At 49.5% G+C, this 25,666-nt stretch overlaps 1 protein-coding gene across 2 annotated transcripts in view; it reads right to left on the reverse strand.

The window, feature by feature from the left end:
• SPON1 (spondin 1) overlaps positions 1-25,666 on the reverse strand; it is a 248,651-nt gene that overhangs the window by 5,218 nt on the left and 217,767 nt on the right. For both annotated transcript variants that reach the window (XM_025848450.2, XM_073882884.1), the window contains 8 exons: positions 23,095-23,159; positions 9,366-9,567; positions 8,243-8,383; positions 7,705-7,780; positions 6,646-6,828; positions 1,925-2,095; positions 1,677-1,844; positions 737-901 (listed from right to left, as the gene is read on the reverse strand). In XM_025848450.2, the coding sequence (XP_025704235.1) occupies positions 737-901; positions 1,677-1,844; positions 1,925-2,095; positions 6,646-6,828; positions 7,705-7,780; positions 8,243-8,383; positions 9,366-9,567; positions 23,095-23,159 (1,171 nt within the window). The remainder of the gene's footprint in view (positions 1-736; positions 902-1,676; positions 1,845-1,924; positions 2,096-6,645; positions 6,829-7,704; positions 7,781-8,242; positions 8,384-9,365; positions 9,568-23,094; positions 23,160-25,666) is intronic.

Raw genomic sequence — 25,666 nt, forward strand, 5'->3', positions numbered from 1 at the left:
GAAAGTTGTGCAGCCTATAAGGGACAAAACTGGGATTTGAACCCAGGGAGGCAGCCTGAGTAATAACAAGGAAGAGGGAGCACGAAAGACAAGTGCGTTTCAGAGGAAGCCAGAAAACAGATCCTAGCAAGCGAGTCTGACTTTCTACCTCCTAAAAGGGAAGCTCGCTTGGAAGACTAGCCAGAAAAATGGGCTCTCTCCTTGGAGGTTAGTACCTGCAAAATACAGCTCATCACAGGGGGGGGGGGGGGGGGGGGGGGGGGAGTTGGGGTCAGGCATTGAGCCTTTCATGGTTTGGCTTAGCAAGGCTGCAAATATACAGGAGTCACTGATTTAATGTCCACCCTCTGGTCAGGGGTAAATGGTCCCAGGGAGAAGGAAGAGAAGTAAAAAGCAAGGAAAACCCATGGATCAGACAGTTGCGGGGGTTGCGGGGAGGGCAAGCCCTACGTGATAAGGCGTCTTGAGCCTGTGCTGAGTGTCTTCCATTCTAGTCTCCTCTTTGGACTTGGTAGCAGCGTGTAGTTGGGGTGTTTTGTGGCGGATAGTGGAACCCCTCTTGCTACTGAGGAGATTGAGAGTTCAGTAGCTTTGCTAACACCGAGATCCAGAGCCCACGCGCTTTCTTCCCAGCCGACAGCTCTACTACAGGACCTGGCAGTAGGACCCCCACCCAGTGCTGGGCAAGAGGAGAATGGGGGTGGGAGTTGGGGGGCACCGGAGCCCCAGGACTTACGGCATTCAGGCAGCATGCACTTTTCCACCTGCTCCAGCTCCTCATTACAGTCCCCGAGTTCGGCCAGAGACTTGAGCATCCGCTGGCGGGTCCGCATGCCCTTCCCACAGGTCACACTGCAGTCACTCCACTCAGACCATGCGGACAGCAAGCAGGGGATGGTATCTAGGCCAAGAGCCAGGTTTGCCTCTGAGAACAGGCTCCTTTTACTTTCTCTGTTCTCCTTTTTCCCCCTACCCCTTGTCCCCAACTCTGGCCCCTGGAATCAAGTGAAATGGACCGATGGCTTCAGAAAACCCAAGGGACCCCACGGAGCAAGAACTGGCTCAGCAGAGTACTGCTCTTGTCACTCTGCTGCATCTCCCCTGGGGCTCAGGACATCAGATTAATTCAGTAATATGAATACCCAAGTGTCCCCACTTGAAACACCACCCACTCCCCAAGAATTGTGCAATATAGTTTTGGACACTTGGTGAAATCCTAGAATGTCCATGTACTTGTGTGCATATGTATGCTTGTATACTGATGTGTGGGCCTTTGTACACTTGTGCATAGAGCTGGGGTTGTAATGTGTTATGAGGCCAGGCAAGTCCCATGCAGAACAAGAGTGGGGACCTATGACCTGTGGACTGGATGTCCTGCCTGAATGTTACTCTACAACCCCTCCCCCCACCCCGACAACCAAGAAAATCTGGGGTCCCATAAAACAGCTGCAGGTAAATGCTTTCCAGCGGCCAGGAGTTTGCCATCTCAGCACTGCTCAGAATGTCCCTCAAGGGAGGCCCCTCTCTCTGGGTTTGCTTGATGGCCCTTATCTTGCAAGGACAGTGTGCCGTATTTCCTCCCAGCACCCGCTCAGCCTCCGGCCTTGTTGCTGGGGGATAGGAAGGGTGCTGGGATCCTCCACACCACCCCCATCCCCTGCCCCACGCCCACTCACGACACTCGGGCATCATGCACTTCTCTGCCTGGGATGTCTCGGCCTTGCACATGGAGCCATCCGCCGGGCTCATCTTGACCATGCGGTGCCGCTTCTTCATGCCCATCCCGCAGGTGGCGCTGCACTCATCCCACTCACCCCACTCGGTCACCAGGCAGCTGCTGGGAGCTGGAAGGCCAGCCCTGTTGGAATCGCGGCTACGGCCTCGGTGCCCCCGCCCCCCGCACTTACTGGGTGCCCCTACTCACAGCACTCCTCGTTGACCGTGCACTTCTCCGTCTCCTCCGTGGGCAGTGTGCACACAGAGCCATCCTCAGGGAACTGCTTCACATACCTCTCCCGGGACCGCATGCCCATGCCACAGGAGATGCTGCAGGGTGACCAGGTGATCCACTCGGACATGGTGCAGGTGGAGCCGTCTGCAACACACGAGCAGACGCTGTGGCCTGTGCGCCCAGCTCCCCAGTGCAGGGATCGAGAAGGAATGGGCTGGCTTTTCCATTGCATATTCTTGCCTCTTTCGTCCAAGATTAATTCCCCATGTAATGAGTTTGTTTCTGGGTTTTCTGCTCTGTTCCACTGATCTATAGGTCTATTTTTGTGCTAGGACATGGTTTTGAAGGGGAAAAAGTTTCTTCAACAAATGGTGTTGGGAAACTGAACAGCTACATGCAAAAGAATGGAACTGGACCCTTTTCTTACACCATACACAAACACTCAAAATGGATTAGGGACCTAAATGCGACACCTGAAACCATAAATACACAAAAAGGACAGGCAGTAATTTCTGATAATCACTGTAGCAACATTTTTCTAGATAGGTCTCCTGAGCAAGAATTAAGAGCAAAAATAAACTATTGGGACATCAAAATAGAAGCTTCTGCACAGCAAGGCAAACAACAAAACCAAAAGGCAAATGGGAAAAAATATTTGCAAATGACCTCTCGGATAAAAGGTTAGTATCCAAAATACATAAAAAACATAAAACACCCCCCAAAATTAACAAATGGGCAGGAGACATGCACAGACATTTCTCCAAAGAAAACCTACAGATGGCCAACAGACCCGTGAAAAGATGTTCAACATCACTTATCAGGGAAATGCAAATCAAAACTACAATGAGCTATTAACATCACACCTGTCAGAATGGCTAAAATAAACACAAGAAACAAGTGTTGGCAAGGATATGGAGGAAAAGGGAACCCTTGCGCACTGTTGGTGGGAATGCAAACTGGTACAGCCATTCTGGAAAACAGTATGGAGGCTCCTGAACAAGAAATATCATATCCAGTAATCACACTACTGGGTATTTACCTAAATAAAAACCCACTAATTTGAAAGGATATATGCACTCCTATATGTACTGTAGCATTATTTACAATAGCCAAATTATGGAAGCAACCCACGTGTCCATTACTTGGTGAATGGATGAAGAAGATGTGGCATATGCATGTAATGGAATATTCTTCAGCCATAAGACAGAAGGAAACCTTGTCAGTTCCAAAAACATGGATGGAGCCAGGGAGTATAATGCTAAAAATAAGACAAATCCCAGAGAATTTCACTTAATGTGGAATTTCAGAAACAAAAACGAAAAAAAGTCTTACTTGGTTTATCTCTTAACCTTAGAGAAACTGGTGGTCACCAGAGAAGGGGGATGGGAGAAACAGGTGCAGGGGACGAAGTACAGTTACCACGATGAGCACTGAGTAATGTACAGAATTACTGAATCACAATATTGTACACCTGAAACTAATTTAGGACTGTATGTTAAATATCCTGGAATTAAACCTAAAAAAAAAAAAAAAAAAGAACTGGGTAGCATTCAAGGGGAGTTAGACAGTTGATGGATGGAAACTTAAAAGGTATACATTTTGAAACCAGGAATTGTTCTTGAAGAGGAAGTGCCTGTTTTCCAGGTGCATGGGGCACTCAGGATTAGGCCTTATTCCATGACAATGCATTTGAAAGCTGCTTGGGTGTGTAGAATGTTTTATTTATACATAAAGTAAAATTTAGGATAAATCATAATCTAAAGGCATACATCTGTATGGTCTAGGATGTATCCTATATCCAAGACCATTAAATAAAATGAAAAATACACTTCCTCAGTCACTAACTACATTTTAAGTACACAGTAGCCATGTGTGATTAGTGGCTACCATTTTGGACAGTACAGATACAGAAGTTTTCCATCACAGAAACTTGTGGACAGTGCTGGAAAGATATATATACATTCTGAGATACAGTATAAGCTCTTTTGCTCAGAGGAACCAGAGATTTTATAGTTCTTGTCTAAAGCTGCTAGTTCCCAGTCTAGAAAAATTGATGAGAATTTGGTTCCTAAGGGTAAAGACTGGCCTTTGGACATAGGGACCTGAGGATAGACACAGGATGGATTTATACCCAAACAGCAGATTATACTCAGTGACCCCAGCCCTCTTATTGCCTCTACTGAGGCTGGCTACAATGGGGAGCAGATGGTGGGGTGGGGAGGGGATGTGTGTGTGTGCTAGAAGAGGGGACATAGAGGAAGAATGAGGAAGGCCATATAACCAGCCTTCTCTGTTGATACCTTGGGCTGTATATGGCTTTGCTCCTATCACTAGGTGTTAGCAAAGGCCATGATCATATAGGAGACACTCTGGAGGTTGTTGGAAAAGATAGAGCTCTCAGCATGGCTTGGTAGTCCTGTTTCCAAGTAGTGGTGGGAGTGCTACTCCTGGTGGAAACACGGGGAGGGTATGTGTGTGATTGTGTGATTGTGTGTGTGTGTGTGTGTGTGTGTGCGCACGCTTAGTTCTTTAAGAGGGCAGTGAAGTCTTCCAGCTATCCATTTACTCATATCAATAAAGATTTACTGAATGCTTTGAATGCTTCATGGTATGCTTGAAGTTAAAAAGATGTGTAAGAGCTGGATCTTGCTCTACTTTAGAAAGAGATGGGCACAATAATTCCAGGTATCAAAAGTATGCAACAAAGGTAAGCCCAGGGAATTGAGCATAGAAGAGGGAAAAAACTCACTCCTTGGAGTTTGGGGGAAGATTTCACACAAAAGGGCACATCTGGGTGTACTTTTTTTGGGTAAAGGATACCTGCATTTAAGGTGAAGGGAAAGCTTACGCAAACACCCTTGTATAGAGAGTGCACATATACATGGTATTGGAAAGTGAAGCTAGAAAGGATTGAGTGTGAGTCCAGCCTGCACATGTCCGTGGCTGTCATTTGCACATGTGTTGCCTATGCAGGGTTATTTAACCTATGGACAGTGCTGGTGGTATGTGTAAGAAATCCCTGCTGGAACCCACACATTAGACCCAGAGACAAGGCTAATTAAAGGCAACATGCACTACCAAACAAGAACATTATGTTCCAGTGTAATAATAGTTAGGGGTAGGGCTTGACAAGCCCCACTTCAGGCTTTCTAGGACCTGATAAGAAAGACATTACCCCAAGGAAGGCAGAATACGGTCCCTACCCGAGTATGTACTGACAGGCCACACTCTTCCTGATTTCAAAACTTACCTGAATCTTCCTGACTCACGCTTCCTGATTTCAAAACTTACTACAAAGCTACAGGAATCAAAACCGGGTGGTATTGGTACAAGAATGGACATACAGACCAATGGACTAGAATAGAGAGTGAGCCTAGAAACGAAGTCTCACATCAAAGGGCAAATAATTTGACAAGGGTGCCAAGACCATTCAATAGAGAAAGGACAGTTCCTTCAATAGATGGTGCTGGGAAATTTGAATATCCATATATGAAAGAATGAGGTGAGACTTTTACCTAAGATCATATTCAAAAACTACCTTGAAATGATCAAAGACCTAAACAGAGCTAATACCGTAAAGCTCTTAGGAGAAAACACAGGGCAAAACCTTCATGACACTGAATTTAGCAATGATTTTTTGGACAGGACACCCAAGGCACAGGCAACCAAAGAAAGAGCCAAACCAGATTTCATGAAAATTTAGAACTTGTACAGAAGGACACTGTCAAGAGTGAACAGATAACTTCAAGAATGAGAGAAAATATTTGCAAATCCTGTATCTGATAGGGGATTAATATCTAGACTACACGGAGATGGAAGGGTTCACTCCCCTCTGAAGGGCCTTACCAAAGGCACAAACGACAATAAGCCACTGTGGGCATCCAACTGGGAGGGGTATCTAAAACTGTCCCTAGGAAGAGCCAGAGGGTGAATGACCTGCAGTGTGAGAAGCTTCCTTCAATTATCCTGGGCTTGGAAGTGGTTTTCTTCCTGCCATAAACCAGCCCAAATTCTGCATCCCTTCCTGTTGCCTCACGGCACCTCTGAGAGACTTAAGGTCAAAGTACAGAGAGAGTCTAGATCTGTCCAGGTGGAGAGAGTGGGTGTGCCCTGGAAAGTAGGTGGCTGACTTCTGCCCGGCAGGCAGCCCAGTGCCATTCTGAAGCTGCGAGCCATCACCACCAGGGTGGTGCGAGCTCCTAGCTCAAGCCTGATTTTTGAGCAGTGTCAGAGAGACAGAACTCTTGTAATCAGCCTGGTGGTCCCCACACAGAAAGTAGGTACTCTAACTCAGGCAGAAGGGAGACATGAAGGTCCATAAAAGACACAGGGCAATGGATCTAGAGTCAGTGTTGGCTACTTTGTTCTGTTCCTTCAGAAGAGACTGGAGTGGAAGGCCCAGAAGCAGGCTGCTTCTTAGAGTTGTGATTGTCATGTTTGCTAGCTCTTTAGTGACTGGCGTGTCATTGATTCCATGGCTGGAGGGAGTTGGGTAGATAATCAAGAATTTTTTTGATGTCTTAAGACATTGTTGGAGATGGGGGTCTTCCCTAGTGGTCCCCACCGGCCACTATGGTCAGGGTCCTGGTGCCCTCCTAGGGACACTGACCAGGTGCGAGGGGCCAGCAGAGCCGGGTAGCACCTCCCTTCCCTGGCCTCTGGCAGCCACTCGTGCCCCTGGGTTGTGCACTCACCTTCATCGCTGCAGCCCGGGCCCATGCAGGGCTGGAAGTCCTGGGTGTCAGGGCAGGGGACACTGAGGTCCAGCTGCGCCTTCAGCATGCGCTGCCGCATCCTCTTGCCTTTGTCACAGGTGGAGGAGCTGCAGGCGGACCACGGGGACCAGTTGGAGTAGATGCAGGTTTCAGGGGTGTCATCTGGAACGAGTACGTGACAAGTTTTCCCTGGGAGCCTGTGGACACTGGGGCTGGCCCTCTCCCCCACACAAGCTCATCTGCAGATAAGATCCCTGCCGCTTGACCTGCCTCAGCGAACCTGGGTACTCTTGGGGTGGAAGCAGCTACTCACTTGCCTTTACAAATTATAATCATTGCAATAATATCTAAACAACAGGGAAGATCTCTTACTATCCATTCCCCTCAACACGTGAAGAGCTTTTCATTTCTAGTCCCATCTTCCCAATGACCCTATAACAGGAGTCACGTGTTAGGGCAGCCTACACAAGGGCAGCCAGTGTTCATGGAGTACTTAACTACATGCCAACAGCATTCTGAGAACCTTACATGTTTTAGCCCATTTGATTCTTGCAGTGACTCTCGATGAGGCAGGTTCGGTGATCATCCCCATTTTACACTAGGACACTGTGGTGGGATGGGAGCTTCTTGCCCAAGGCCACAGGAGGAGCCCCAGTTGTGTGGCTCCAGATCCCATGAGGACACAGGCTCTGCGCCTAGGCTCTGGGCCTCCCCTTCCTCGCTAGGGAAGTGGTTGTGTCCATGCATCACAGGACAGCATGACAAAGCAGAGAGCCCTGGGGATACTGTGACACCCATCCAAAGGCCCGATACCAGTGAACACATACTCCGATAGCCCACTTACACCAACTCCCTTATATTCTGTGCCCAGTCCTGGCCTTATTGTGGATGATCTTCCATGCAGTAGTCCTCAAAGATGGGATTACCAAGTCAAAGGACATGAGGTTTTTGCAACTCTTCAAACCTGTTAGAAAACTGCTTTCCCAAAAGGTATGGCCAGTTTTATGTTGCTACCTGCAACGAAGGACAACTACATACCTTCATCTTTCTCTTCTGGAGCCAGATCTGCTACAATATCATCGACATTGTCAGGCACAATATTGCATTGTTCGCCCTGCAAAAGGAAATTTTGCTTGGAGGGCTCACATTAAAGAATGGCATGTGTGGAGGACAGAGGAAGGAGGACATAAAAACTGGACGCCTGCCCCGTGTACAAACCCCAGGCCATGGTGGAGTTTTGAGCCAACGTTTACAATCGGACTGAAAGAAATGGCAAGAAAGCCACAGCTTCCTAGTTCCTGACCCATGGCAGACATTAGTAATCAACTGTGGAACTCACAATGAAACCTGTTTTTCTGGATCGCATCATTCAGGAGGGCATAGAACCTTACCTTTCTGTTTATTTTGCTCATTTATAGCTTATGAATAATTTGCATGCTTAGAAAGCTTGGGAGGTCCAGGAGTTCTAGATTCTGGAATATGCAAGGGACCCCACGATTCTAGAGCAGAAAGGGGTACAGTCTGCTTACACTCCTGGTGGGAAGGGTCCGTGCCATGGTGAGCTCTACCCCATTACCTTCCGGGCGATTCTCTCGATGACGACTCTGGCCACTTGAGTGATAGACCCGCCCTCTGGATCGTAAAAAGGACTCTGAGGATGGTCCAGACTGGTCAGGGGCCGGATTTTCTCCTGGGGAATTGTGGGCTTGTTGGGTGACTGTGGGGGGTGGGGGAGAAACACAGATACAGAGTGTGGGAAACAAAGTGGTTAAAAACCACAACAGCAATTTGATTGTAATAGGATCAGAACAAAAGCCGTGATAGGGATTTCACAACAGCTATAACTACTATGGATGTTTCTGCAATTCTGTCCGCCCTGTGCATCGTGCAAGGAAATGGGGGACCTGTACTTTCAGACTCTCCCAGGTACACAGGATTCCATCCTGATGAAGAAAAGGTTTCAGAGAGGTCATCCCAGCCAGGAGACAGCTGAACCAGGCTGGCCTGAATCCAGAGCTCTTCCTACTAGACCAGGCGTTGGCAAACGAGTATGTAGAGGGTCAGATCGTAAATATTTCAAGGCTTTGTGGGCCATCCTGTGTCGGCTACAACTCCACTCAGCTGTTGTCATGAGAAAGCAGCCCCTCGCAACATGTAATTGGGGGCGGCTAGGTTTGAACCCCTTATTTACAGATCAGGTGGTAGTCCCAATTTGGCGCACAAACCATAGTTTACCAGTGTCTGTTCTAGATGGCCCTGCCGCTGGTTTTCTAATGGCTTCACATTTCCATGCAGTTGGTGTGCCGACCACAGCTGAAAAATTTTAACATTCAGGACAGAATCCAAACTCCTTAACCTGGCTGGTTGTCTGGAAACCTCCAGAATCTGGCCCAGTCTCAAGTATGGACATCGACTTCTGCTGCCCATTCTCACCCCTTCTCTTGCTCTGTGCTTCCCTGCCTGTTTCCTGCTGTTCCCTGGCTTTCCTAGGAACTGCTCTTTAGCAGGTTCCCTCTCCATGGCCTCGTGGCCAGCTGTGCGGGTCACACCGTATGTGGTCTGTGAAAGGGAGACGATGCTGGCCTGCCCGACCACACCGTGTGTTCATCTACATCATTTACGTCCAGGCCCCCCAGCGCGGGGCCAAAGAGGAAGCACCCAGGAAGGGTCTTCCGTCACCACTGCAGGTGCTCACCCACCTCATAGGTCACCCCGCTGTCAGTGCCAGCGTCCCAGGGGATCAGGTCCTGCACCACCTTCTGGACCCAGCCGCACTCCTTGGTGCACAGATCCTCTGCAGACAGGCCCACGTTCCAGTCGGGGCTGGGGCCCATCATGGTCAGGAAGGACATCAAGTGGCGCGTCCTGTCCACTGAAAATTCAGCCGAGGGTGCGGCTCTCCTGGAAACCAAACACATTACATTAGGGGCCGGGGGGGTGCACACTCTGAGGGACATCTGGCCAGACCATGGCTAAGGGAGGAGAGGACAGAAAGAAGGTGGATTCTTGGTCTTCCACGGATCTCTGCCTTTGGCCACGACTGGTTGACACCCTTTACTGTCCTGAGCCCCTCCACTGGTCACATGTGGAGAGAATCACCTGCTACCACGCTATTCAGTTCCAGTGCACTCAGAGCACTTACTGTTTCACATAAGCGTATTTAGCTGTTTACTGATGGTCAGCTGTCACTGGATGTGAGCTCTGGGAAAGCAGGGCTTTTGTCATTCTTATTACAGGGCTTGATTTCCAGTGCCTGGCACGGGGTAGATGCTCAGTAAAAGCGATTCAATAAATGGGTGAAAAAATATCTTGTGTTAATGTAGCTGAACTCAAGCTCATCTGCCTGATGCCCAGCAAAGACAATCACTGAGACACGGCCTAGGCAGCCAGCAGAGGTTTCGAGAGGCAGCCAAATGGGGAGATGGGAGGGCAAGCCTCAAATCCAGCCCCCCACCACCGCCCCCAGGAGGAGAGTCAGGGAAATTTGAAGGCAAATGAGAAAGGTCTGGGTTAAAAAGTTGCAGCTGAGCTTCCTAGTCTACAGCTGCGATCAGTCCCCTTATCCCTTTGGTTATGGGTTCTAGTCCCCCCTGTCCTTGGATCCTTCCTCATCCTTGAGGGAATGGGGATGATGACTGCTCTGGTTACTTCCTGCTGAGATGGGGTGAGGACCAGAGTTAGAGGAATGGAAACTCTCTGCCCGCCATTCTGCATGACCGAGATTTGTGTACTTTGGTTGGTAGTGCGGGAACTCCGTTTTACCTACGGCCTTTGGGGAGATTGGTCGGAACCAAGCTTCTTGTAGGCACAGGTTTCCTCAGACCGGCTCTCCTGATGAACGGTTTCAGGTCTGCCGGAGACTGGCTGCGCCAAGCAGTGCTCCCTGCGAGGTCCTCCTTGCCTACAGGCTGTAGGAAACCCGTGGATTCTCCTAACTTGAGCGTGAGGAATGCACAGCTTTCTTCCCTCCAGTCTCACTGAAGAATGGGTGGTCAGCAGCACCCAGCAAGGTCCTGCGCGGGGAGCCTGGAGCTGGCCTTCCCCATGCTCGCTCTGCGGGTCTTCAGTGATCCCCAATTCTCCGGGATTCCGGTGATGTAAGTGCACACCTGCGGGGCACGTCAGCCTGCTGGCAGGGAGCCTGCCCACTCAGTGTGCCTGATAATATCCAATTTCCTAATGGGAGCCCCGTCAGGAAGCCCTAAGTCATGAAAGGGGTGTAGAAGGAGTCTTCTGTATAACAGAGACTTAAATCAAGCCCACTCTGGGGGCCCACTCTTACCCAGAGCAGAGCAACCAGCAAGGCTTTTTCCCAAGTTAGTTTCCTGGTGTATCTTTGCCAAATTTTTCTTTTTTTTTTTTTTTCCCTCCAGTCGGTGGGAGGCTCCATTGATCGCCTAAGGCGTTGGGCACCACGTGGGTGACTTTTGCCACAAATGCTGCTCCACGGTCGTCTGAATTGTTAGCGGCGATCCAAACCTAGGAAGGATTTTGCTTAGAACTGTTTTGACAACTTCTGAGGCCTTCTGTGAAGGGCGTGCGAAAGCTTCAGCCCAACTTGTAAAGGGATCTATAAATACTGGCAAGTATTGAAAATTATCTGTAGTTTTAGCCTCATGGTAAAATCCACCTGTCAGTCTTGTCCAGGTTCAGAGCCTAAAACTTTCTAAGACATTAGACAAAGTTCTAAGGTGTTGGTTTCCTCCCCCTTTTGGACAGATTTTGCAATGGAGAGAATATGAACTTACCTGACTTTGAATGAACACAGGCAGAAAAGTTTTGTATTTAATGCTTTTAATTCTAAACACATGTCCATTTTAATTAAACCAGCAACCTTAAGTTAGCTTTAATACTGAATAGTTTTCAAGATCATGTGAAAGACACTTGGGTTAGTTTCTGTCTTTGAGTTTTAGAATGGCCAATTATAACAAGCACTTCCTTTTTAACAGCTTAAATAGAGCTCTCAAACAAATTAATCTTAGCAACACCATGCAGACGTAGAGAAACTAGCTCACACTTAGAACACATATGGACACATACAAATACATAAACAAGGTGCAAATAGGGTCTTAAAGGCCCAATTTCCAAATCTCTTTTATAACACAAATCTAATTGCAAGGTAGTATAATTTATGGGTCCATTAGGTGGTCATTTTTCTCAGGAGTCTAATGAATATGGCGGCTAACCAGTGTTGCAAAAAAAATATTGCCCCGTTTTGGAGAATAGAGCCCAACGGGCTGCACGTAGGGATCAAATGGTCACTTCCCATTTTCCACTTAGAACATGGCCAGTTTTGTTCAAAGATCCCAAAAGCTGCTACAACAAACGAACCAAATGAAGCCCAGAGGCTGGCGTCTAAGGGCCTCGGTTCCTCCACAAAAGTCCAGGCTTCACTGATTGAACCAGATGGCTTCCTAGTTTCTAGCTCCTCCCTGAAAGTCAGAGCTCCCCTGGCTGAACCCAACTGTTTGCTAGTCAGCCTTGTCTTAAGGAGGCTAAGAGAAGCAAAACCCTCTACTTGGAGGCAGCTGAATGAGAGGAAGAAATCCAAGAAAGCCAAACCAAAAGGGAGGAAGAAATAAGCTCCTTGCCACCACGCACGAAGTACTCACCCAGACCCCTCTGTCCAAACCAGACCCCCAAAACCATTGCCTGGCTGCAGGAGTGAATTTAGGTGCTGAACGTTGGTGGGGCCCTGAGGACAGGCCCCAGGACAAAGAGCCTAGGCAACTTCTCAGGTCAGCAGGCTCCCGTTACCAGCTGGGGGCCAACAAACAGGGGCACAAAGCTCCTGCCGGGCTCCCTGTGTTTGCATGCAAACCAAAGGTCATCTGCCTAGTGCTCAGCAAAGACAGTCACTGTGAGACACCGAGTAGGCAGCCACATGAAGAGACCGGACGCCAAACCTCAGATCCACTTCCTCCAAGGAGCAGAGTCAGGGAAATTTAAAGGCAACCGAAAAAGGTCTGGGTAAAAAGAGCTGCCCCTGCGTGCTTACTGGTCTGCAGCTGAGGGCGGTCCCATTAACCCTTTGCTGGTGTCGCGGTGTGCCCAGCTGTGTTGGATGGGAGGCGAACTTTACAAATAACAGCTGTGCAATCCCCCGAGCCCCTGCTCAGACATTCTCACTGAATCCTCAGAACTGACCTGAGAGAAGAATGAGTGACTCCAACTTAAGGATGAGGAAACCCAGGCTTGGGTCCAAAGTCACAAAGTTAAATGGCAGACGGAGACCTTGACCCAAGGCAATATAAGCTCAAGATCAGTGTTCTTCTCATCATCAGTTTCAAATTCCTTCTCCCTGCCGCCTTTTCACTCTACTGAGATCTACGTTGTGCCATCGGAGGGGGTGTCTCTGTGGCCTACTCCCTCTCTTGTCCTCACGGGGCTGCCTCCAGCAAGACCCTGTGGTCCCAGAGCTCCCCCAGGGACTCACATGCTTCCCTGGCCACATCCTCCAGATGGTGAGCAGGTACCCAGCTATAGCAGCACAGACCTTTGCCTGACGACCCCCAAGCCACAAGAGGTGATTGTCTTCAACCTCTGTCTCAAGTTGTTAAGAAGAGGTCTTACGCATGGCCAGGGCTGGGTGAGTCACTGGTGGTGGCCCCTCCCCCCCTGGGGGGGCTGGGGAAGAAAGCGTTCTATTCACTCAGCACACACTTGGTGGCAGGCCCCCGTTACTTATTTCCCCACCCCCATGACAATCCCGTGGGGTTAGAGTTATTCCGTTTTGTAGATAGGAAAGCAAGCAATAGAGAAGAAGAGTTATTATCCCGTTTTGTAGAGAAGAACCTATAAAGGTTAATGGACCTAGAGACAGCTGGTAGGGGCTGAGGTTTAAAAGCAGCTCCGCCTGACTCTACACCCCCAGGCCACTCATCGTGGGGAATCCTTGGCTGGGGACCAACTCGTCTGTTCAGTTCAGCTGGCAGCTGGTCCACCTCAGCTGTCCGGGGGGTCCCTGTGTGCCTCTCTGGAGACCGGCTGCTCTGGCTGCCCTGTCCCCAAAAGCAATGACCCCAGCCCTGGTTAGGCCTCGTGGACCTGGACCCCCTGGGCTCTGGCAGGCCGGATGGGGTCAAACAATGAGCAGAGAGGGACGGAAGCCTGGGTGTGTCCTGGCACGCTACCTCTTACAGCTGCGATTCCTTGGGCAAACGACCAAAGCATTCAGTGCCTCAGTGTCCCAATCTGTGAAATGGGGACCTCCCTATGGCTACACGAAAGTTTTAGGGTGTGTAATGAGAGAACTTGCATCCGATACTTAGTCCAGTGCCTGGCCCTTGAGCTATGAGTACTCTATCGAGACAGAAGCAGTGTAGGGTCATACAGAGCTCCGAAAAGAGAGGGAGGTGGAGGGAGGCCTTCCTCGAGGAGACTTTACGTTGTAGCCTGCTGCCACTCTGTGTTCTGGCCCAGGAGTGCAGGAAGAGCCTGTGCCCCGGCTGCCTTTGGCGTCAGCAGCTCAGCAAGGCTTGGTGTTGCCTTCGTCTGAATCCTCTTGCCTCCGGTGCCCTGGTCAGGCCAGCCGCGGGGCTGGTCCCACGTGCACTTGCCGCTGCTGGGAAAGCCCGTCTTCAGTGGTGGGCACAGTGTGGTCCCCTGGCAACTTGTTAGAAATGCAAATTATTGTGCCCCACCGCAGATTTACTTCATTAGGGACTCTAGGGTGGGACCCAGCCGTCTAGATTAACAACCCCTCCAGCTGATCCTAATGCACTTCAGGTTTGAGAACCGTTGCTCTGTTCATCTTTCAAGCCTCGGGTCATGAGCCACCTCATCCTGGAGCCTCTCTGATGCCCCTGATCGGGGCCCGTGCCCGTGGTCCGTGTTTCCACACACCACCTAAGGACTGACATCGCTCCGTCACCATGTGGTCCTCCCCGTGCAGACCGGGAGCTCCGGGGTGGGGGGGGGAGGGCAGGAGCCCTGATTGGCGCCCCCAGGCCCCAGGTGCCCCGAGGGCTGGCTGAACAGGGGAGTGTGTGAGGACCTGAGCTCCCCCACCACGGGCTCTAGGTCTTGGCAGGAACTCACTCACCGGCTTCCGCTGTGACACCACCTGCAGGGATGCTGTGGGGCTCTGAGGAGATGCTTTTCCAAGAAGCCTTTAGAAACTACTATGTCCCACGCCTACCTCACCGGGTGTGTAGATGGGCACAAACGGGGAGCTTTCATCTTCTCTTCCCGGGTGTGCGTTTACCGGCTTGTCGGTGGGTGGTTTTCGCGGCCTCTAAAGACCTGGCTTCTACGAGAACGGCAGTCTGGGTCGCTGGGCCACTGCTCACCCAGCGGCTCACGGGACCTGGGCCAGGGCCTGCCTTCTTGTCAGTGCGAGGCAAACAGCGCGGACATCTCCACGGGCGGTACTACGCCCCGGCCCTCCTTGGCCTGGCCCCTGTGGCGGGCAGACTTGCTCTTCCATTGCCATAGACCAACCGCTCCACCTGTTACCTTCCCCTCCCCCTGGGCATGTGGCTTTGAGTCGGTTAGTCATTTGTATCCTGTAATCCATGGGTGACACTATTCACTATGACAACCTAAGGGGAAAAATCCTCTCTGCTCAGGAGTCCAGTGCTGGGGAACCGGAACCAAGCCAGACCCCACACACCGCCTGATACTTTGCTCAACTGATGGCTGTGACCATCTGAGAACCTGGCGGGTTTTACAAGGCATTATGCAAACTGTTCTCCGCAGGTGCATTTTGGCCAGCTCTGTAACCTGACTGAGGTCTCCTCCAGACCTTGGTGAGTTTTAAGAAATAGGAAATTTGGGGCAACAATCCCTGCACAAAATGCCTGACCTTAGGTTGGATAATAGGGCAAATTTGAATCTGTAAGGTCCTGGGAACAATTTTAGCAATTTTCTAGCATCTTCAGGTATGCTCTGCTCTTTTCTCTTGCCCCTGACTGGGAAATTCACCCCCTGACCCCCAGCTCACATAATATGTCCTGGAGGAAGCATTTCCTGACCTCTCCTCAAATCGTTTAGGACCGCTGGTGCACTTTCCCAGAGTGTGCCAAGCTCACTCTTTGCTTGGGGTTTCTTGTTTAATTTCCATCTTGCCCATGAGGTTCTAATAGACTAGAGATGAATTTTGTCTTGCTTATAGCTGTATCCCAGAGCCTGGCTCAGAACTTGGTGTGCAGTGGATTCCCCTCAAATATTTGTTTTAAATAAATTACTTAATTTAGGAAATGAATATGGAACTCTTGTACTTCCTTTGACCTTCAAATTTAATTTAAAAATCACCTCAAAGTATTTATTACTTCTATAATAAAAATGCTATTTAAGATGATGAAATGGATAAGAATACATGTGAGTTTTCTTTGGGAAAAGCGAGGTATGACTGGAGTTCTTTAATTTGTCCAAATCATAATAAAAATTCACATTCACTATTTCTTATATACCATGTCTTCCCATATACGATATTTTGTTAATTTAGTTTTATTTTTCTATTCTGGGATTTAAATTTTTTTTTTAAAGAGAGAGAGAGAAAGTGAGTATGAGAGAAAAAGCACAAGCAGGGGAAGGGAGAGGGAGAAACAGACTCTCCACTGCACAGGGAGCCTGATGCGGGTCTTAATCCCAGGACCCTGAGATCATGACCTGAGCCGAAGGCAGATGCTTAACCAACTGAACCACCCAGGCACCCCTGGGATTTAAATTTTTATCAGTTTTCTAGCAAAAGCATTGATCTGGCCATACCATATAACAGAGTATATTATAAATCATGGTAATTAAAATGGTATCATATTCAGGATAAGAAAGAAATAGAAATGAGTGGCATAGATTGGAGATCCCAGAAACTTTAGATAACGTATTATACAAAACAGACTTCTCACAGTAGGAGGAAAAAGGAAAGATTGTGCAACAGTGGGGCTGGGCTAACTTAACTGCAATTAAAAAAAATATGGGATTTGCATCTAATTTCATACACATAAATAAATAAATAAATAAATAAATAAATAAATAAATAAATAAATCCAGAGCTACATGGGATGCAACCAGATTATAGGAAAAAGTCAAGTTTACTGATCTGTTAGAGAAATGTTAGTTTTCTCAGCTTTGAAACAATAAAGCAATCACAAAAGTAACTGAATTATACACCAACTGAAGACACCTGTGTAATGAAACAACAGTGTTGAATTAGAAAAAAATGGCACGTTGGCACGAACGTCTCCACGCACGGTGACTGACCAATGTGACTATCTGTAGTAGATACAGAGCTAATCCAAATCTGCAAGAAAAACAGCTCTATCTCAACAGATAAAGGAAAGCTAGGAACAGGCAGTCCACGCCAGAAAAATGAAAAAGGAAGAGCAAGTGAAGACATGGGGAAGTGTCCCGCCTTCTTACATTCAGAGAGGCAGCGAGTAGAGAAGAACAAAGGGTATTGGACGAAGCAGCTGGATTTGCATCTGGGTTCAGCCACTTTGTAGCTCTGTGCCACGGCCTTTTACCCCAGCATGCTTTGCAGTTACTAGGGCTGCAAAATGGGAGCCTCATCATACCCACCCAAGGGCTTTGTGTGAGGAAACTGCTTATCATCGTGACCCGCACATCACAGGAACTTGGTAAATGTTGATTTTCTACTCATTCAGCTTTTCCAAACAAAACTTCGAAAACCACCATACAAAAAAGAGGCAGTAAGGGATTGTTATGCTCCTGCTAAGAACTTATTATCCCCTTTGAAATTTCAGAACCAAAGCAGTATGACTCAGGTCACTGGTGAGACTCAAGTCGCTGGCAATTCAGGTCACTCACATGCTGAGTTCTGTCTCCTCTGTATTTCAAATAATCCCCAGGAAAGAGCTTTCGAAGTTGCAGAAACCCCATGGGACCACTAGAGGGCGCTCGAGCCATGCGCTAGGCTGAAGCCCCTCGTGGGTGGAGGCCGGTCTGAGGGTGGTTTCCTGCCTCGGACAACTGCTGATCACCTGGAGGCATCTAGGACTCCGGTCCCTCTGGCCCATTCGATCTACCGCCTGCTCCGCCAGTCCAAGGCCAGTCTTCTGTGCAATCCTGAGGGCATCCACAGACCTGGGCAAGTGCTACAGGAGTCAGGGAGGGCCCTGAAACTTTCAGCCCTGATCCGAGAGAGATGCCCCTGTCCTCTTGGGGAGAACCGCGGCTTGGGTGATTTACGGGGCACTGACCCTCCAGAGGCAGGATTTCTGGAGAGGGTAACCGTGTCTCTGATCCACCCTCCCTTCAGCTGTCTGGAGGACACATGGATGGTTGTCTTATCAAATACCAATTAAACAGAGTGGCTGGGAATCATGAAGGGGACTGCAGTCCCTTACAAGATTCATTATGAGAATAAAAAATGATTTTTTTAAAGTTCCAGTAATTCCTAGTATTCAGATGAAACTGGAGGAACTGGGTGGTGGAAATTCAGAATTGATCTGCAGGAAACCTGGTCATTTTCTACTCAGGTGCCAGAGGAACTAGTGAAGGATGTGGGTTTTGCTCAGCATCTGTCTTTTCTGTCTCTACCTGCGCTCTGGGCTGACAGAGCCGCAGCTTGATTTATTGAGCTAAACAAGTCAGCAGCTAATTTGTTCGTTCATGGCTGTCCTTTGAGAAGTGGTCCTGGGGAAAAAGATGAAGATCATTGAAAAGCAAGTCAGTTTCATGGGGCAGGACCTCACAAAGTAGGTCAGCCTGGCTTTCCACTGGCCGGAGGGAGGCTGGAATCCCATTAACCTCAATTGGGAGGGCTCAGTGAGGGGGGGCAGGGCTGTTTCTGCAAAACAAAACTTGGCTGCGTGGAGGCTTCCTAATTTGACTTCCTAATGCGATTTGGAAGAGGGAAGGGGAGACTGGGGTATGGGAAAACCAAAGGAAAATTCCTTTCCCTTAACAAGCTGGTAGCACTGGGCGGGAGAGGGTTTGGGCGTTTGGGAGGTCTGATGTTTGCCACTGATTAATTCTGTTCCATGGGGGTCTCAGGAAGTCTGAGGGAAGGGTGAAGGGTGGGAAGGTGTCCCCAGGTATTTTGTGTTTTTTTTGGTCAATTTTTCAGAAAGTCTCTCCCATCTTAAAAAAGAAGGCAAAAACAAACAGACAAACAAAACTTCATTGACTCTTTCATCTCCTGAGAGCTCCTGCTCAGTCTCTCTTCATTCCCAGCAAACTGCACAGAAGACTTGCCTGTACACACTCTGTCTCCTCTGTATTTCAAATAATCCCCAGGATTATTTGATTCCATAAACCCCCTTTCTGTTCACATTTCACCCTGCTCGAGGCCTCCCGCCATCGCTCAGCAGGTCCCTGCTCAGGAAGGTCCCTGCTTTTCTTGTCTTTTTTTTTTTTTTTTAAAGATTTTATTTATTTATTTGACAGAGAGAGAGACAGCGAGAGAGGGAACACAAACAGGGGGAGTGGGAGAGGGAGAAGCAGGCTTCCTGCGGAGCAGGGAGCCCGATGCGGGGCTCGATCCCAGGACCCTGGGATCATGACCTGAGCCGAAGGCAGACGCTTAACGACTGAGCCACCCAGGCGCCCTGGTCCCTGCTTTTCTTCATGTTGATCCATCCAACCAGCATTTTGCAGCCCTCATCCCACCTGACCTCTCGGCCGCACGGGGCACAGCTTTCTTGCCTTGGCTTCCCTGATACCAAGCTTCCTCCTCAGTCAGTTTGTTACTCCTTTTCTGTTTCCTTCCTTCGCAGGCAGGTCCTCCTCAGCAGTAAATGTTGGAACTCCTCGGGACTTAGCCTTAAACCTTTGACTTACCCTCAGGTTCTTTCTTACTCATGACCTTGGCGATGATAGTCTACTACTCCTTCATGGCTCCCGAGTTTATATGTCAGTGCAGAATTCTCCCCGAGTTTCAGAGCTTCATAGTTAACCGGCCACACCTCCAGCTCGATAATTCGAAGGCATCTCTACCATAGCACGTCCAGAGCTGAGCTCATGGTCTTTCCCACTGAACTTCATTTACTATTCTAAACCTTGTAAGTGGCCCCGCCAACTTACTAACCTAGATCTCTCTGCCTCTTTCACCCTCCTTATGCAACCTATCACCGCAGCCTGTGGGGCTCTAGTCCTGTGCATCTCTGAGGTCTCTACACCCCTCCCATCTCCCCTCCCACCGTCCTTGTCAAGGTCACTGTGAATTAGAGAATTCTCCTCACTGGTCTTGCTTCCTCTCTTCTTAATCTTTTCATATTGGAGCTAGAGTGTTGTTTAATGCAGACCCGATTGTGTTGTCATCCTGCTTAAAACCCTTCAATGATTTCCCATTGCTCTTAATGTAAAAATCAAAATCCCTGATGTTGCATGGCTTGGCACCACATCAAGTTCACCTGTGATCTCCGGACCTAGTTACACCACAACTGTTTAGTACCTTAAATATGCTGATCCCTCTTCAGGGTTTTGACACGTGATGGTCTCTCTAGACTTTCTAGAACGTTCTGTCCTTGCTTTGCTTCTTTACCTAGGAAATCCTATTGATTCCTTAACTCTTAGCTCAACTGCCATCCCTTAAGGAAGCTTTCTCTGACCTTCAGGCTGGGTCAGGGTCCTCTTCACATACTCCCATGGCACTTTATGTCTTTACTTTGCAGACACATCACATCTGTCGTCATTTGGTTGATGTCTCTCTCCCTCACCAGACTGTGAGTTCATGAGAAACTCTGCTGTATTCCTAAGCACGTTTGGCAGTACTCCCCCTTAGAGACCCACCACAAATATTTGTTGAGGCCATGAAACGTCTCATCTTTGACAGAAGGACACAAGGTAAGTGAAAGTCAAGATCCTGTCTTGTTTTGGGGCAGGAGTCAGACAGTTTGGTTGTGGTCACATTGTTCATCTCATGCTGGCCTGAAGTCTGACTGGCAGATATAGTATCTGTCTCGATGGATTAAAAAATGGACACTGAATGAATTGTTACTTAATCGGAGGGACTTTGTTAGAAGTGAAGGGCACCGGTGGTGGAGGCAGCTGGATGTGGTTGGAATTCTAGTTCCTCCACCAGTGGAGCTGGATGCTGAGCTTGGGCCTGCCATGGAACCTCGGAGCCTCAGTCTTGTCTGCGAAGTGAGGCTCAAATCCCTACCTCATGGGGTACGTGTGAGGGTGAAGTGGGATAAGGAACAGAGGTGCCTAGCAGGGTACCTGGCACACAGTAGGTGCTCAAAACAAGAAGGTCAGCTCTCAGCTTTCTTCTTTTTCTCTCTTCTCTCTTTCCTCGCTCCTTCTGGAAGCACCTTGCTTTACAACTTCCTAAACCCAGGCTCCTTAAGGGAAAACTGGGCTCAGGGTTGCTTAGTGGTGTCAACATTGGCATCCACAAACTCTGGCCCAGATGCCCCCAACCCCTCCCTGGCCCCGAGCCCCCGCCTGCTTAGAGGGCCAGTGGTGAGGACTCCTTCACATACAGGTTCTGGAGCTGGGAGCCGCTGAGGAGAGCCTGAGCAAGCAGGATTCATGGTGGACCTTTTTTTCTGATTGATGATGATTATGTGAGGGGGGCTCAGGGCCTCTGTGAATTCACATCAGTGTTTTTTGGTGGGACAGGCCTGGGACAGACAAATGCCCACCTACCAGGGGACAGCCTGGGCAGCAGGGCCTGCCTCTGTTGTTTCTCCTTGGAGGGAAAGGCACTTCCAGGGCTTGGCAGGTTTTCACCCACTCTGGGCCCAGCTTCCTCAGAGGGGATCACAGCAAGCTAGACAAGGCCTCCATGCAACCAGCTGGGCTGCCTTGGGTCAGCTGTCCAAGGGTGGGCCTCTCTCTCTCCTCAGGTCCCCACGCAGGGCCGCAGGCCTCAGTACTACCCAGATCTGGGCCTCTCCAGGGGCAAGGAGCATCCTTCCAGACAGCCCTGGGACGTCTCCTAAACAAGGCTCTCGTGACCTCTCCCCAACCCTCGGCGGGGTTGTGAGCCTTCTCTGGTCTTCTGGAACTACTGATATCCTCATCATAACATTTACCCCCTTGGAGTGTACACGGCTACCATGATGACGTCATATTATATATATTCTGTATATGTGGTGCCACCTGAACGTGTGCAAAGGGCAGCTCTGGAATGGTAGAACTCTGTTTTTGGTCCATCTCCCTCCACCCCATCCCCCCCGCTGGGCATCCAGGGGGTGGGGACTGGCTGTATAGGGCTGGCATATCGTGGGGAATGGACCACTGATTTGCCAAATGGTTAAGGAGGGGGGCACCAGGTGCCTGGCATGGCACCAGCTTCCTGCTCCCAGGTGTTCATGTGTGAGAGTGCCTCCCCCCTCCGCTCCTGCTACCTCACCCTGTGCTTCCCCTCCTATCATTTGGTATTTGCCTTTTCTCCTCCTGAGCAGAATCTCGGCATTGCCTGGGTTGCTGCTGTCTTCCTCAATACCATCATTAGTGGGTATAGGTACTCCAGAGACTAGCTGGCCGAGCCATTCGTCATCAACCACTTTCACGTGGCTGGCGAGAACTCTGCTCCAAATCTTGCATCCTTAGAGGATGAGGGAAACCAGAGCCTGCTCAAGGAACTGCGTGGGATGCAGTGTGGCTGGAGCGAGGTGCAGAGTAGGGAGGAGCAAGACCTGAGTCCTGAGGAAAAGGAGGCAGGGGCTGGGGTGTGTCCGGCTCCTGGTGGCCTCACAAAGTGATCCTGGAGACTAAGAGAGGTCAGGGTGGGATTCTAAGGAGAGCAGAACACAATCAGATTTGGATTCTTACAAGATCATTCCAGTGACAGCGTAATGGAAGAGGGAAGAGTTGAAGCAGTCCAGGTGAGAAAACATGGCGGTCGGAGCTAACGGTGGGAGAAGGGTCAGGTGGAGACTGATTTGTGAGATACGAAGGTGGCAGAATCCACAGGACTCAGTGATGGGTTGCAGGTCCATGTACACCCTCTCCAGAGAGGTGTCCAAGAAACCGATGGATGGCTGATCTATCTACTTACCTATCTACATATCTGCCTACTTACCTACATACAAACACAGCTACCTGGGGGAATGGTAGTTTAGAGGGCCATCAGCACACCCTTGGTCACCAAAATGCAAGGGAGGATGAAATCTTTAAGAGATAGAGTAGACAGAAAAGAGATGGGGACGGAGAATGGAAACTGGGGTAGATCTCGCCTTCCGTGAGCCAGACTTGGCCTCGGGTGAGTACCCCTGTGTGTGCAGGCATGTTCGGCCTGTGCTGAGAACATGAGTGAACACAGAATGGTTTTCATTGTGTCTGGTTCTGTTGTATTAGAGCCACTGGGGGAAACAGAGACCAAGCCTGTTCCCCTGAGGAGATATGGGCAAGTGTGGTACCCCACACGTGGGCAGCGCACCGCACCTGCCCTTCCCCCTGAGAGGTAGCGCTGACTTTACTGACATAACTGGCAGGTGGTGGCCAGAAGCTGGGTGGCTCTGAGTACAAGGCTAGGGCAGGGCTGGGCATGGCCAGCGTCTGGTTGGTACTTACACATTGAGAGGCTGCCAGGCTGGCCACTGAGCTTTGGCTTTGATGACGGTGAGGACCTCATCACTCTGCAAAAAAGGACGAGAGATATTTAGCCAGGAGAGCCAGGCTCCTGGGAACAAGAGGGCTGACATGGTGACACCGTCCACTCCCACTCCCTTACCTGCTGCTGAGGCTCTGCCTGCCCCCGGGTAGGGAAGCCCCAGAGTCTCGGCAATCTCAGGGGGTGGGGGGGCCCCCTGAGCCACACTTTGGTTTCCAGCCCGGTCCGCCCCTCCCCCACTGTAGCCAGAGCTCTGACCTGGACTCGGCTTCTGCTGGCCAGACTTCTATATTGTGGCCAGCCCGGAGGGCAGGTCACCAGCTCTGCGTCCCGGCCATGGCTACGTGAGGGGCTGCAGTGTGGCCAACACCTGCTCCAGAGGATTGTCCTTCCCGGAGCCCTTCCTGCTGTTGAGACCCACACGCCTGATCAGACTCCCTTGGACAAGGAGGCCAACCGCTCATGCCACTCATATTATTCTGCTCTATTTTGCTTTGGACAGAGTGTGGCATAGGCACTTAAAATGATTTTTTTTGAGAAAGATTTTGATAATTAGCATTTTGAAGCATTAAGTCATCACCAAGGGGCAAAAATCAGAACTTTGTTGATCTTGCTTAACTTTGCAGTTTGTTTGGGTTTTTATTTTCAATTACACATCGGGGCAGAGGAATATCATAACCTTTTCAAGGCTTAAGACTTCCACAGGAGGCCCAGATTTGGCTTTGGCTAGGGACCTTCCCTGGAGCGGATTTAGCTGGTCCTGGATCTCCCCTTCCCCTGGCTGGGCCCAGCGGTGCTCAGACACCACTGTCCACTATGCCCAGAAAAACCTAGAATGTCACCAGCTGAGGAAGCAAGAACTTTGTTGCCGCCTGAACAGGTCCCTGATTTCCAGGGGGTCAGAGACTTGCTTGGCTGGCGTAGAGCTCTGCCCTAGTCCTTAGAGCCATGCCTGGCATAAATGCCTAGAACATACTTAGGGTGAACCGGTAAACTTCTCAATTGGTGGGTACCATGCCCAGAAAATCCACAGCCCTGAGGAAACTGGAAGGAGATCAGAGGTGTTCCCAGGCTCAGGCCCAAAGATTATGAAAAGGCTTCTGGCCTGGATCGCCTCACCTGCAGCTCATTGGGTGGTGGGCCTTTAAAGAGGACAGGGGCTCGGCCAGATCCATCGTGGCCCTGGGCACCCACAGCCAGTCTTGGGGGACAAGCTAGCAGAGGCAACAGCTCTTCTTGAGCTCAGGCTTCCCTGACGGTTCCCTCTTTTGGTCAGAGGAAAGAATCTTTGGATGCAAAGACACCCCCACATTCACATGGCTGCAAGGAGAGCATTTCTCAGTCCCAACGGAGTGGTTTACATGGCTCGTGGGAGACTTGTTTATTGGTTGGGAACGTATCCCTCACTCTTTTCTAATAAATATCTGGTGAATGGCTGAGAGAGGCTGTCTAGCATGAAGTCACGTGTGAGACACAACACCAGTGCTGGGTCTCCCGTGACCTGGTTGCCCAGGTATCATCTCATACATCCTGTGTGAAGCCTGCCTCTGACCCCAGAAGCCCGCACCTCCTCCAGGGCTCCCCCATTCCTCCATCTCCCACTCCTCACAGCGGTCGGGCTCCAAGTCCAAGTCCAAGCTCTCGGTCGGCAAGTCCTCTGGGCCCTTCCACGGCCTCCACACCTTCCTCCTACCCCTAGTGCACCCTCCACGCTGCTGCAGACCCAACCTTCTCCATTCCCTGCCTCAGCCCTTCAGCGGCTGCCCACAACTTCCATGACAATGTCTTCATTCCTGAGTTCTCCTACATGGCCTTCATCATCTAGCTCTGGCATACTTTATTTTCCTTCGATTTTATATATACAGAATATTGCATAAGCAGAATTGTACATGCTTACTGTAGACAAATTTAGCATCACAGAAGCACACAGTGTGAATGTGGAGCATATTCCGCCCTGGCATCTACCCTGCCTTCCGCCTCCTTCTCCAGAATGTTACAGTGTGGTGTGTATCGTTCCAGACCTTTTACTATGCATATGCAACTGTGTGTGTGTGTGTGTGTGTGTGTGTGTGTACATTAGACAGAGCTCTTCCCACAAAAACTGCATCATACTGAACATCTTATTCTGCACCATGATTTAAAAATTCTTCCTTAATATCATATCAGGGGAAACTTTCCATGTCAGTAGATCCTGCATCAAAGCAATCCTTTTGTTGATTTTTAGTGTTGGAGTTCTTCAAATTATGGTAAACCAAGTCCAGATGTATAAAAGAGAAATACAAGATAGGAGAGCCAATTAACGAGATACTGTCTGATGACCATCCCTTTGCCCTTGAAGAAATATTTTACTAAGAAGTAAAATCAACGTGGGTGGAAGTAAGATGGCCACCAAGTTAGCTGGCCCTGCAGATTTACCTTGCATTATAATTACATCTTGGTTTTCAAGTCCCAACTAACGACATGCTGATTTTACTTTTGCAGTATATAACTCAACAAAAGTTGTTTGGGCCCTCTGCTAGTGTTTATTTATGG

This window comes from Callorhinus ursinus, unplaced genomic scaffold (genome assembly GCF_003265705.2).
Source record: "Callorhinus ursinus isolate GAN/ISIS: 27379988/994484 unplaced genomic scaffold, GSC_fseal_2.0 scaffold49, whole genome shotgun sequence".
NCBI lineage: Eukaryota > Metazoa > Chordata > Mammalia > Carnivora > Otariidae > Callorhinus > Callorhinus ursinus.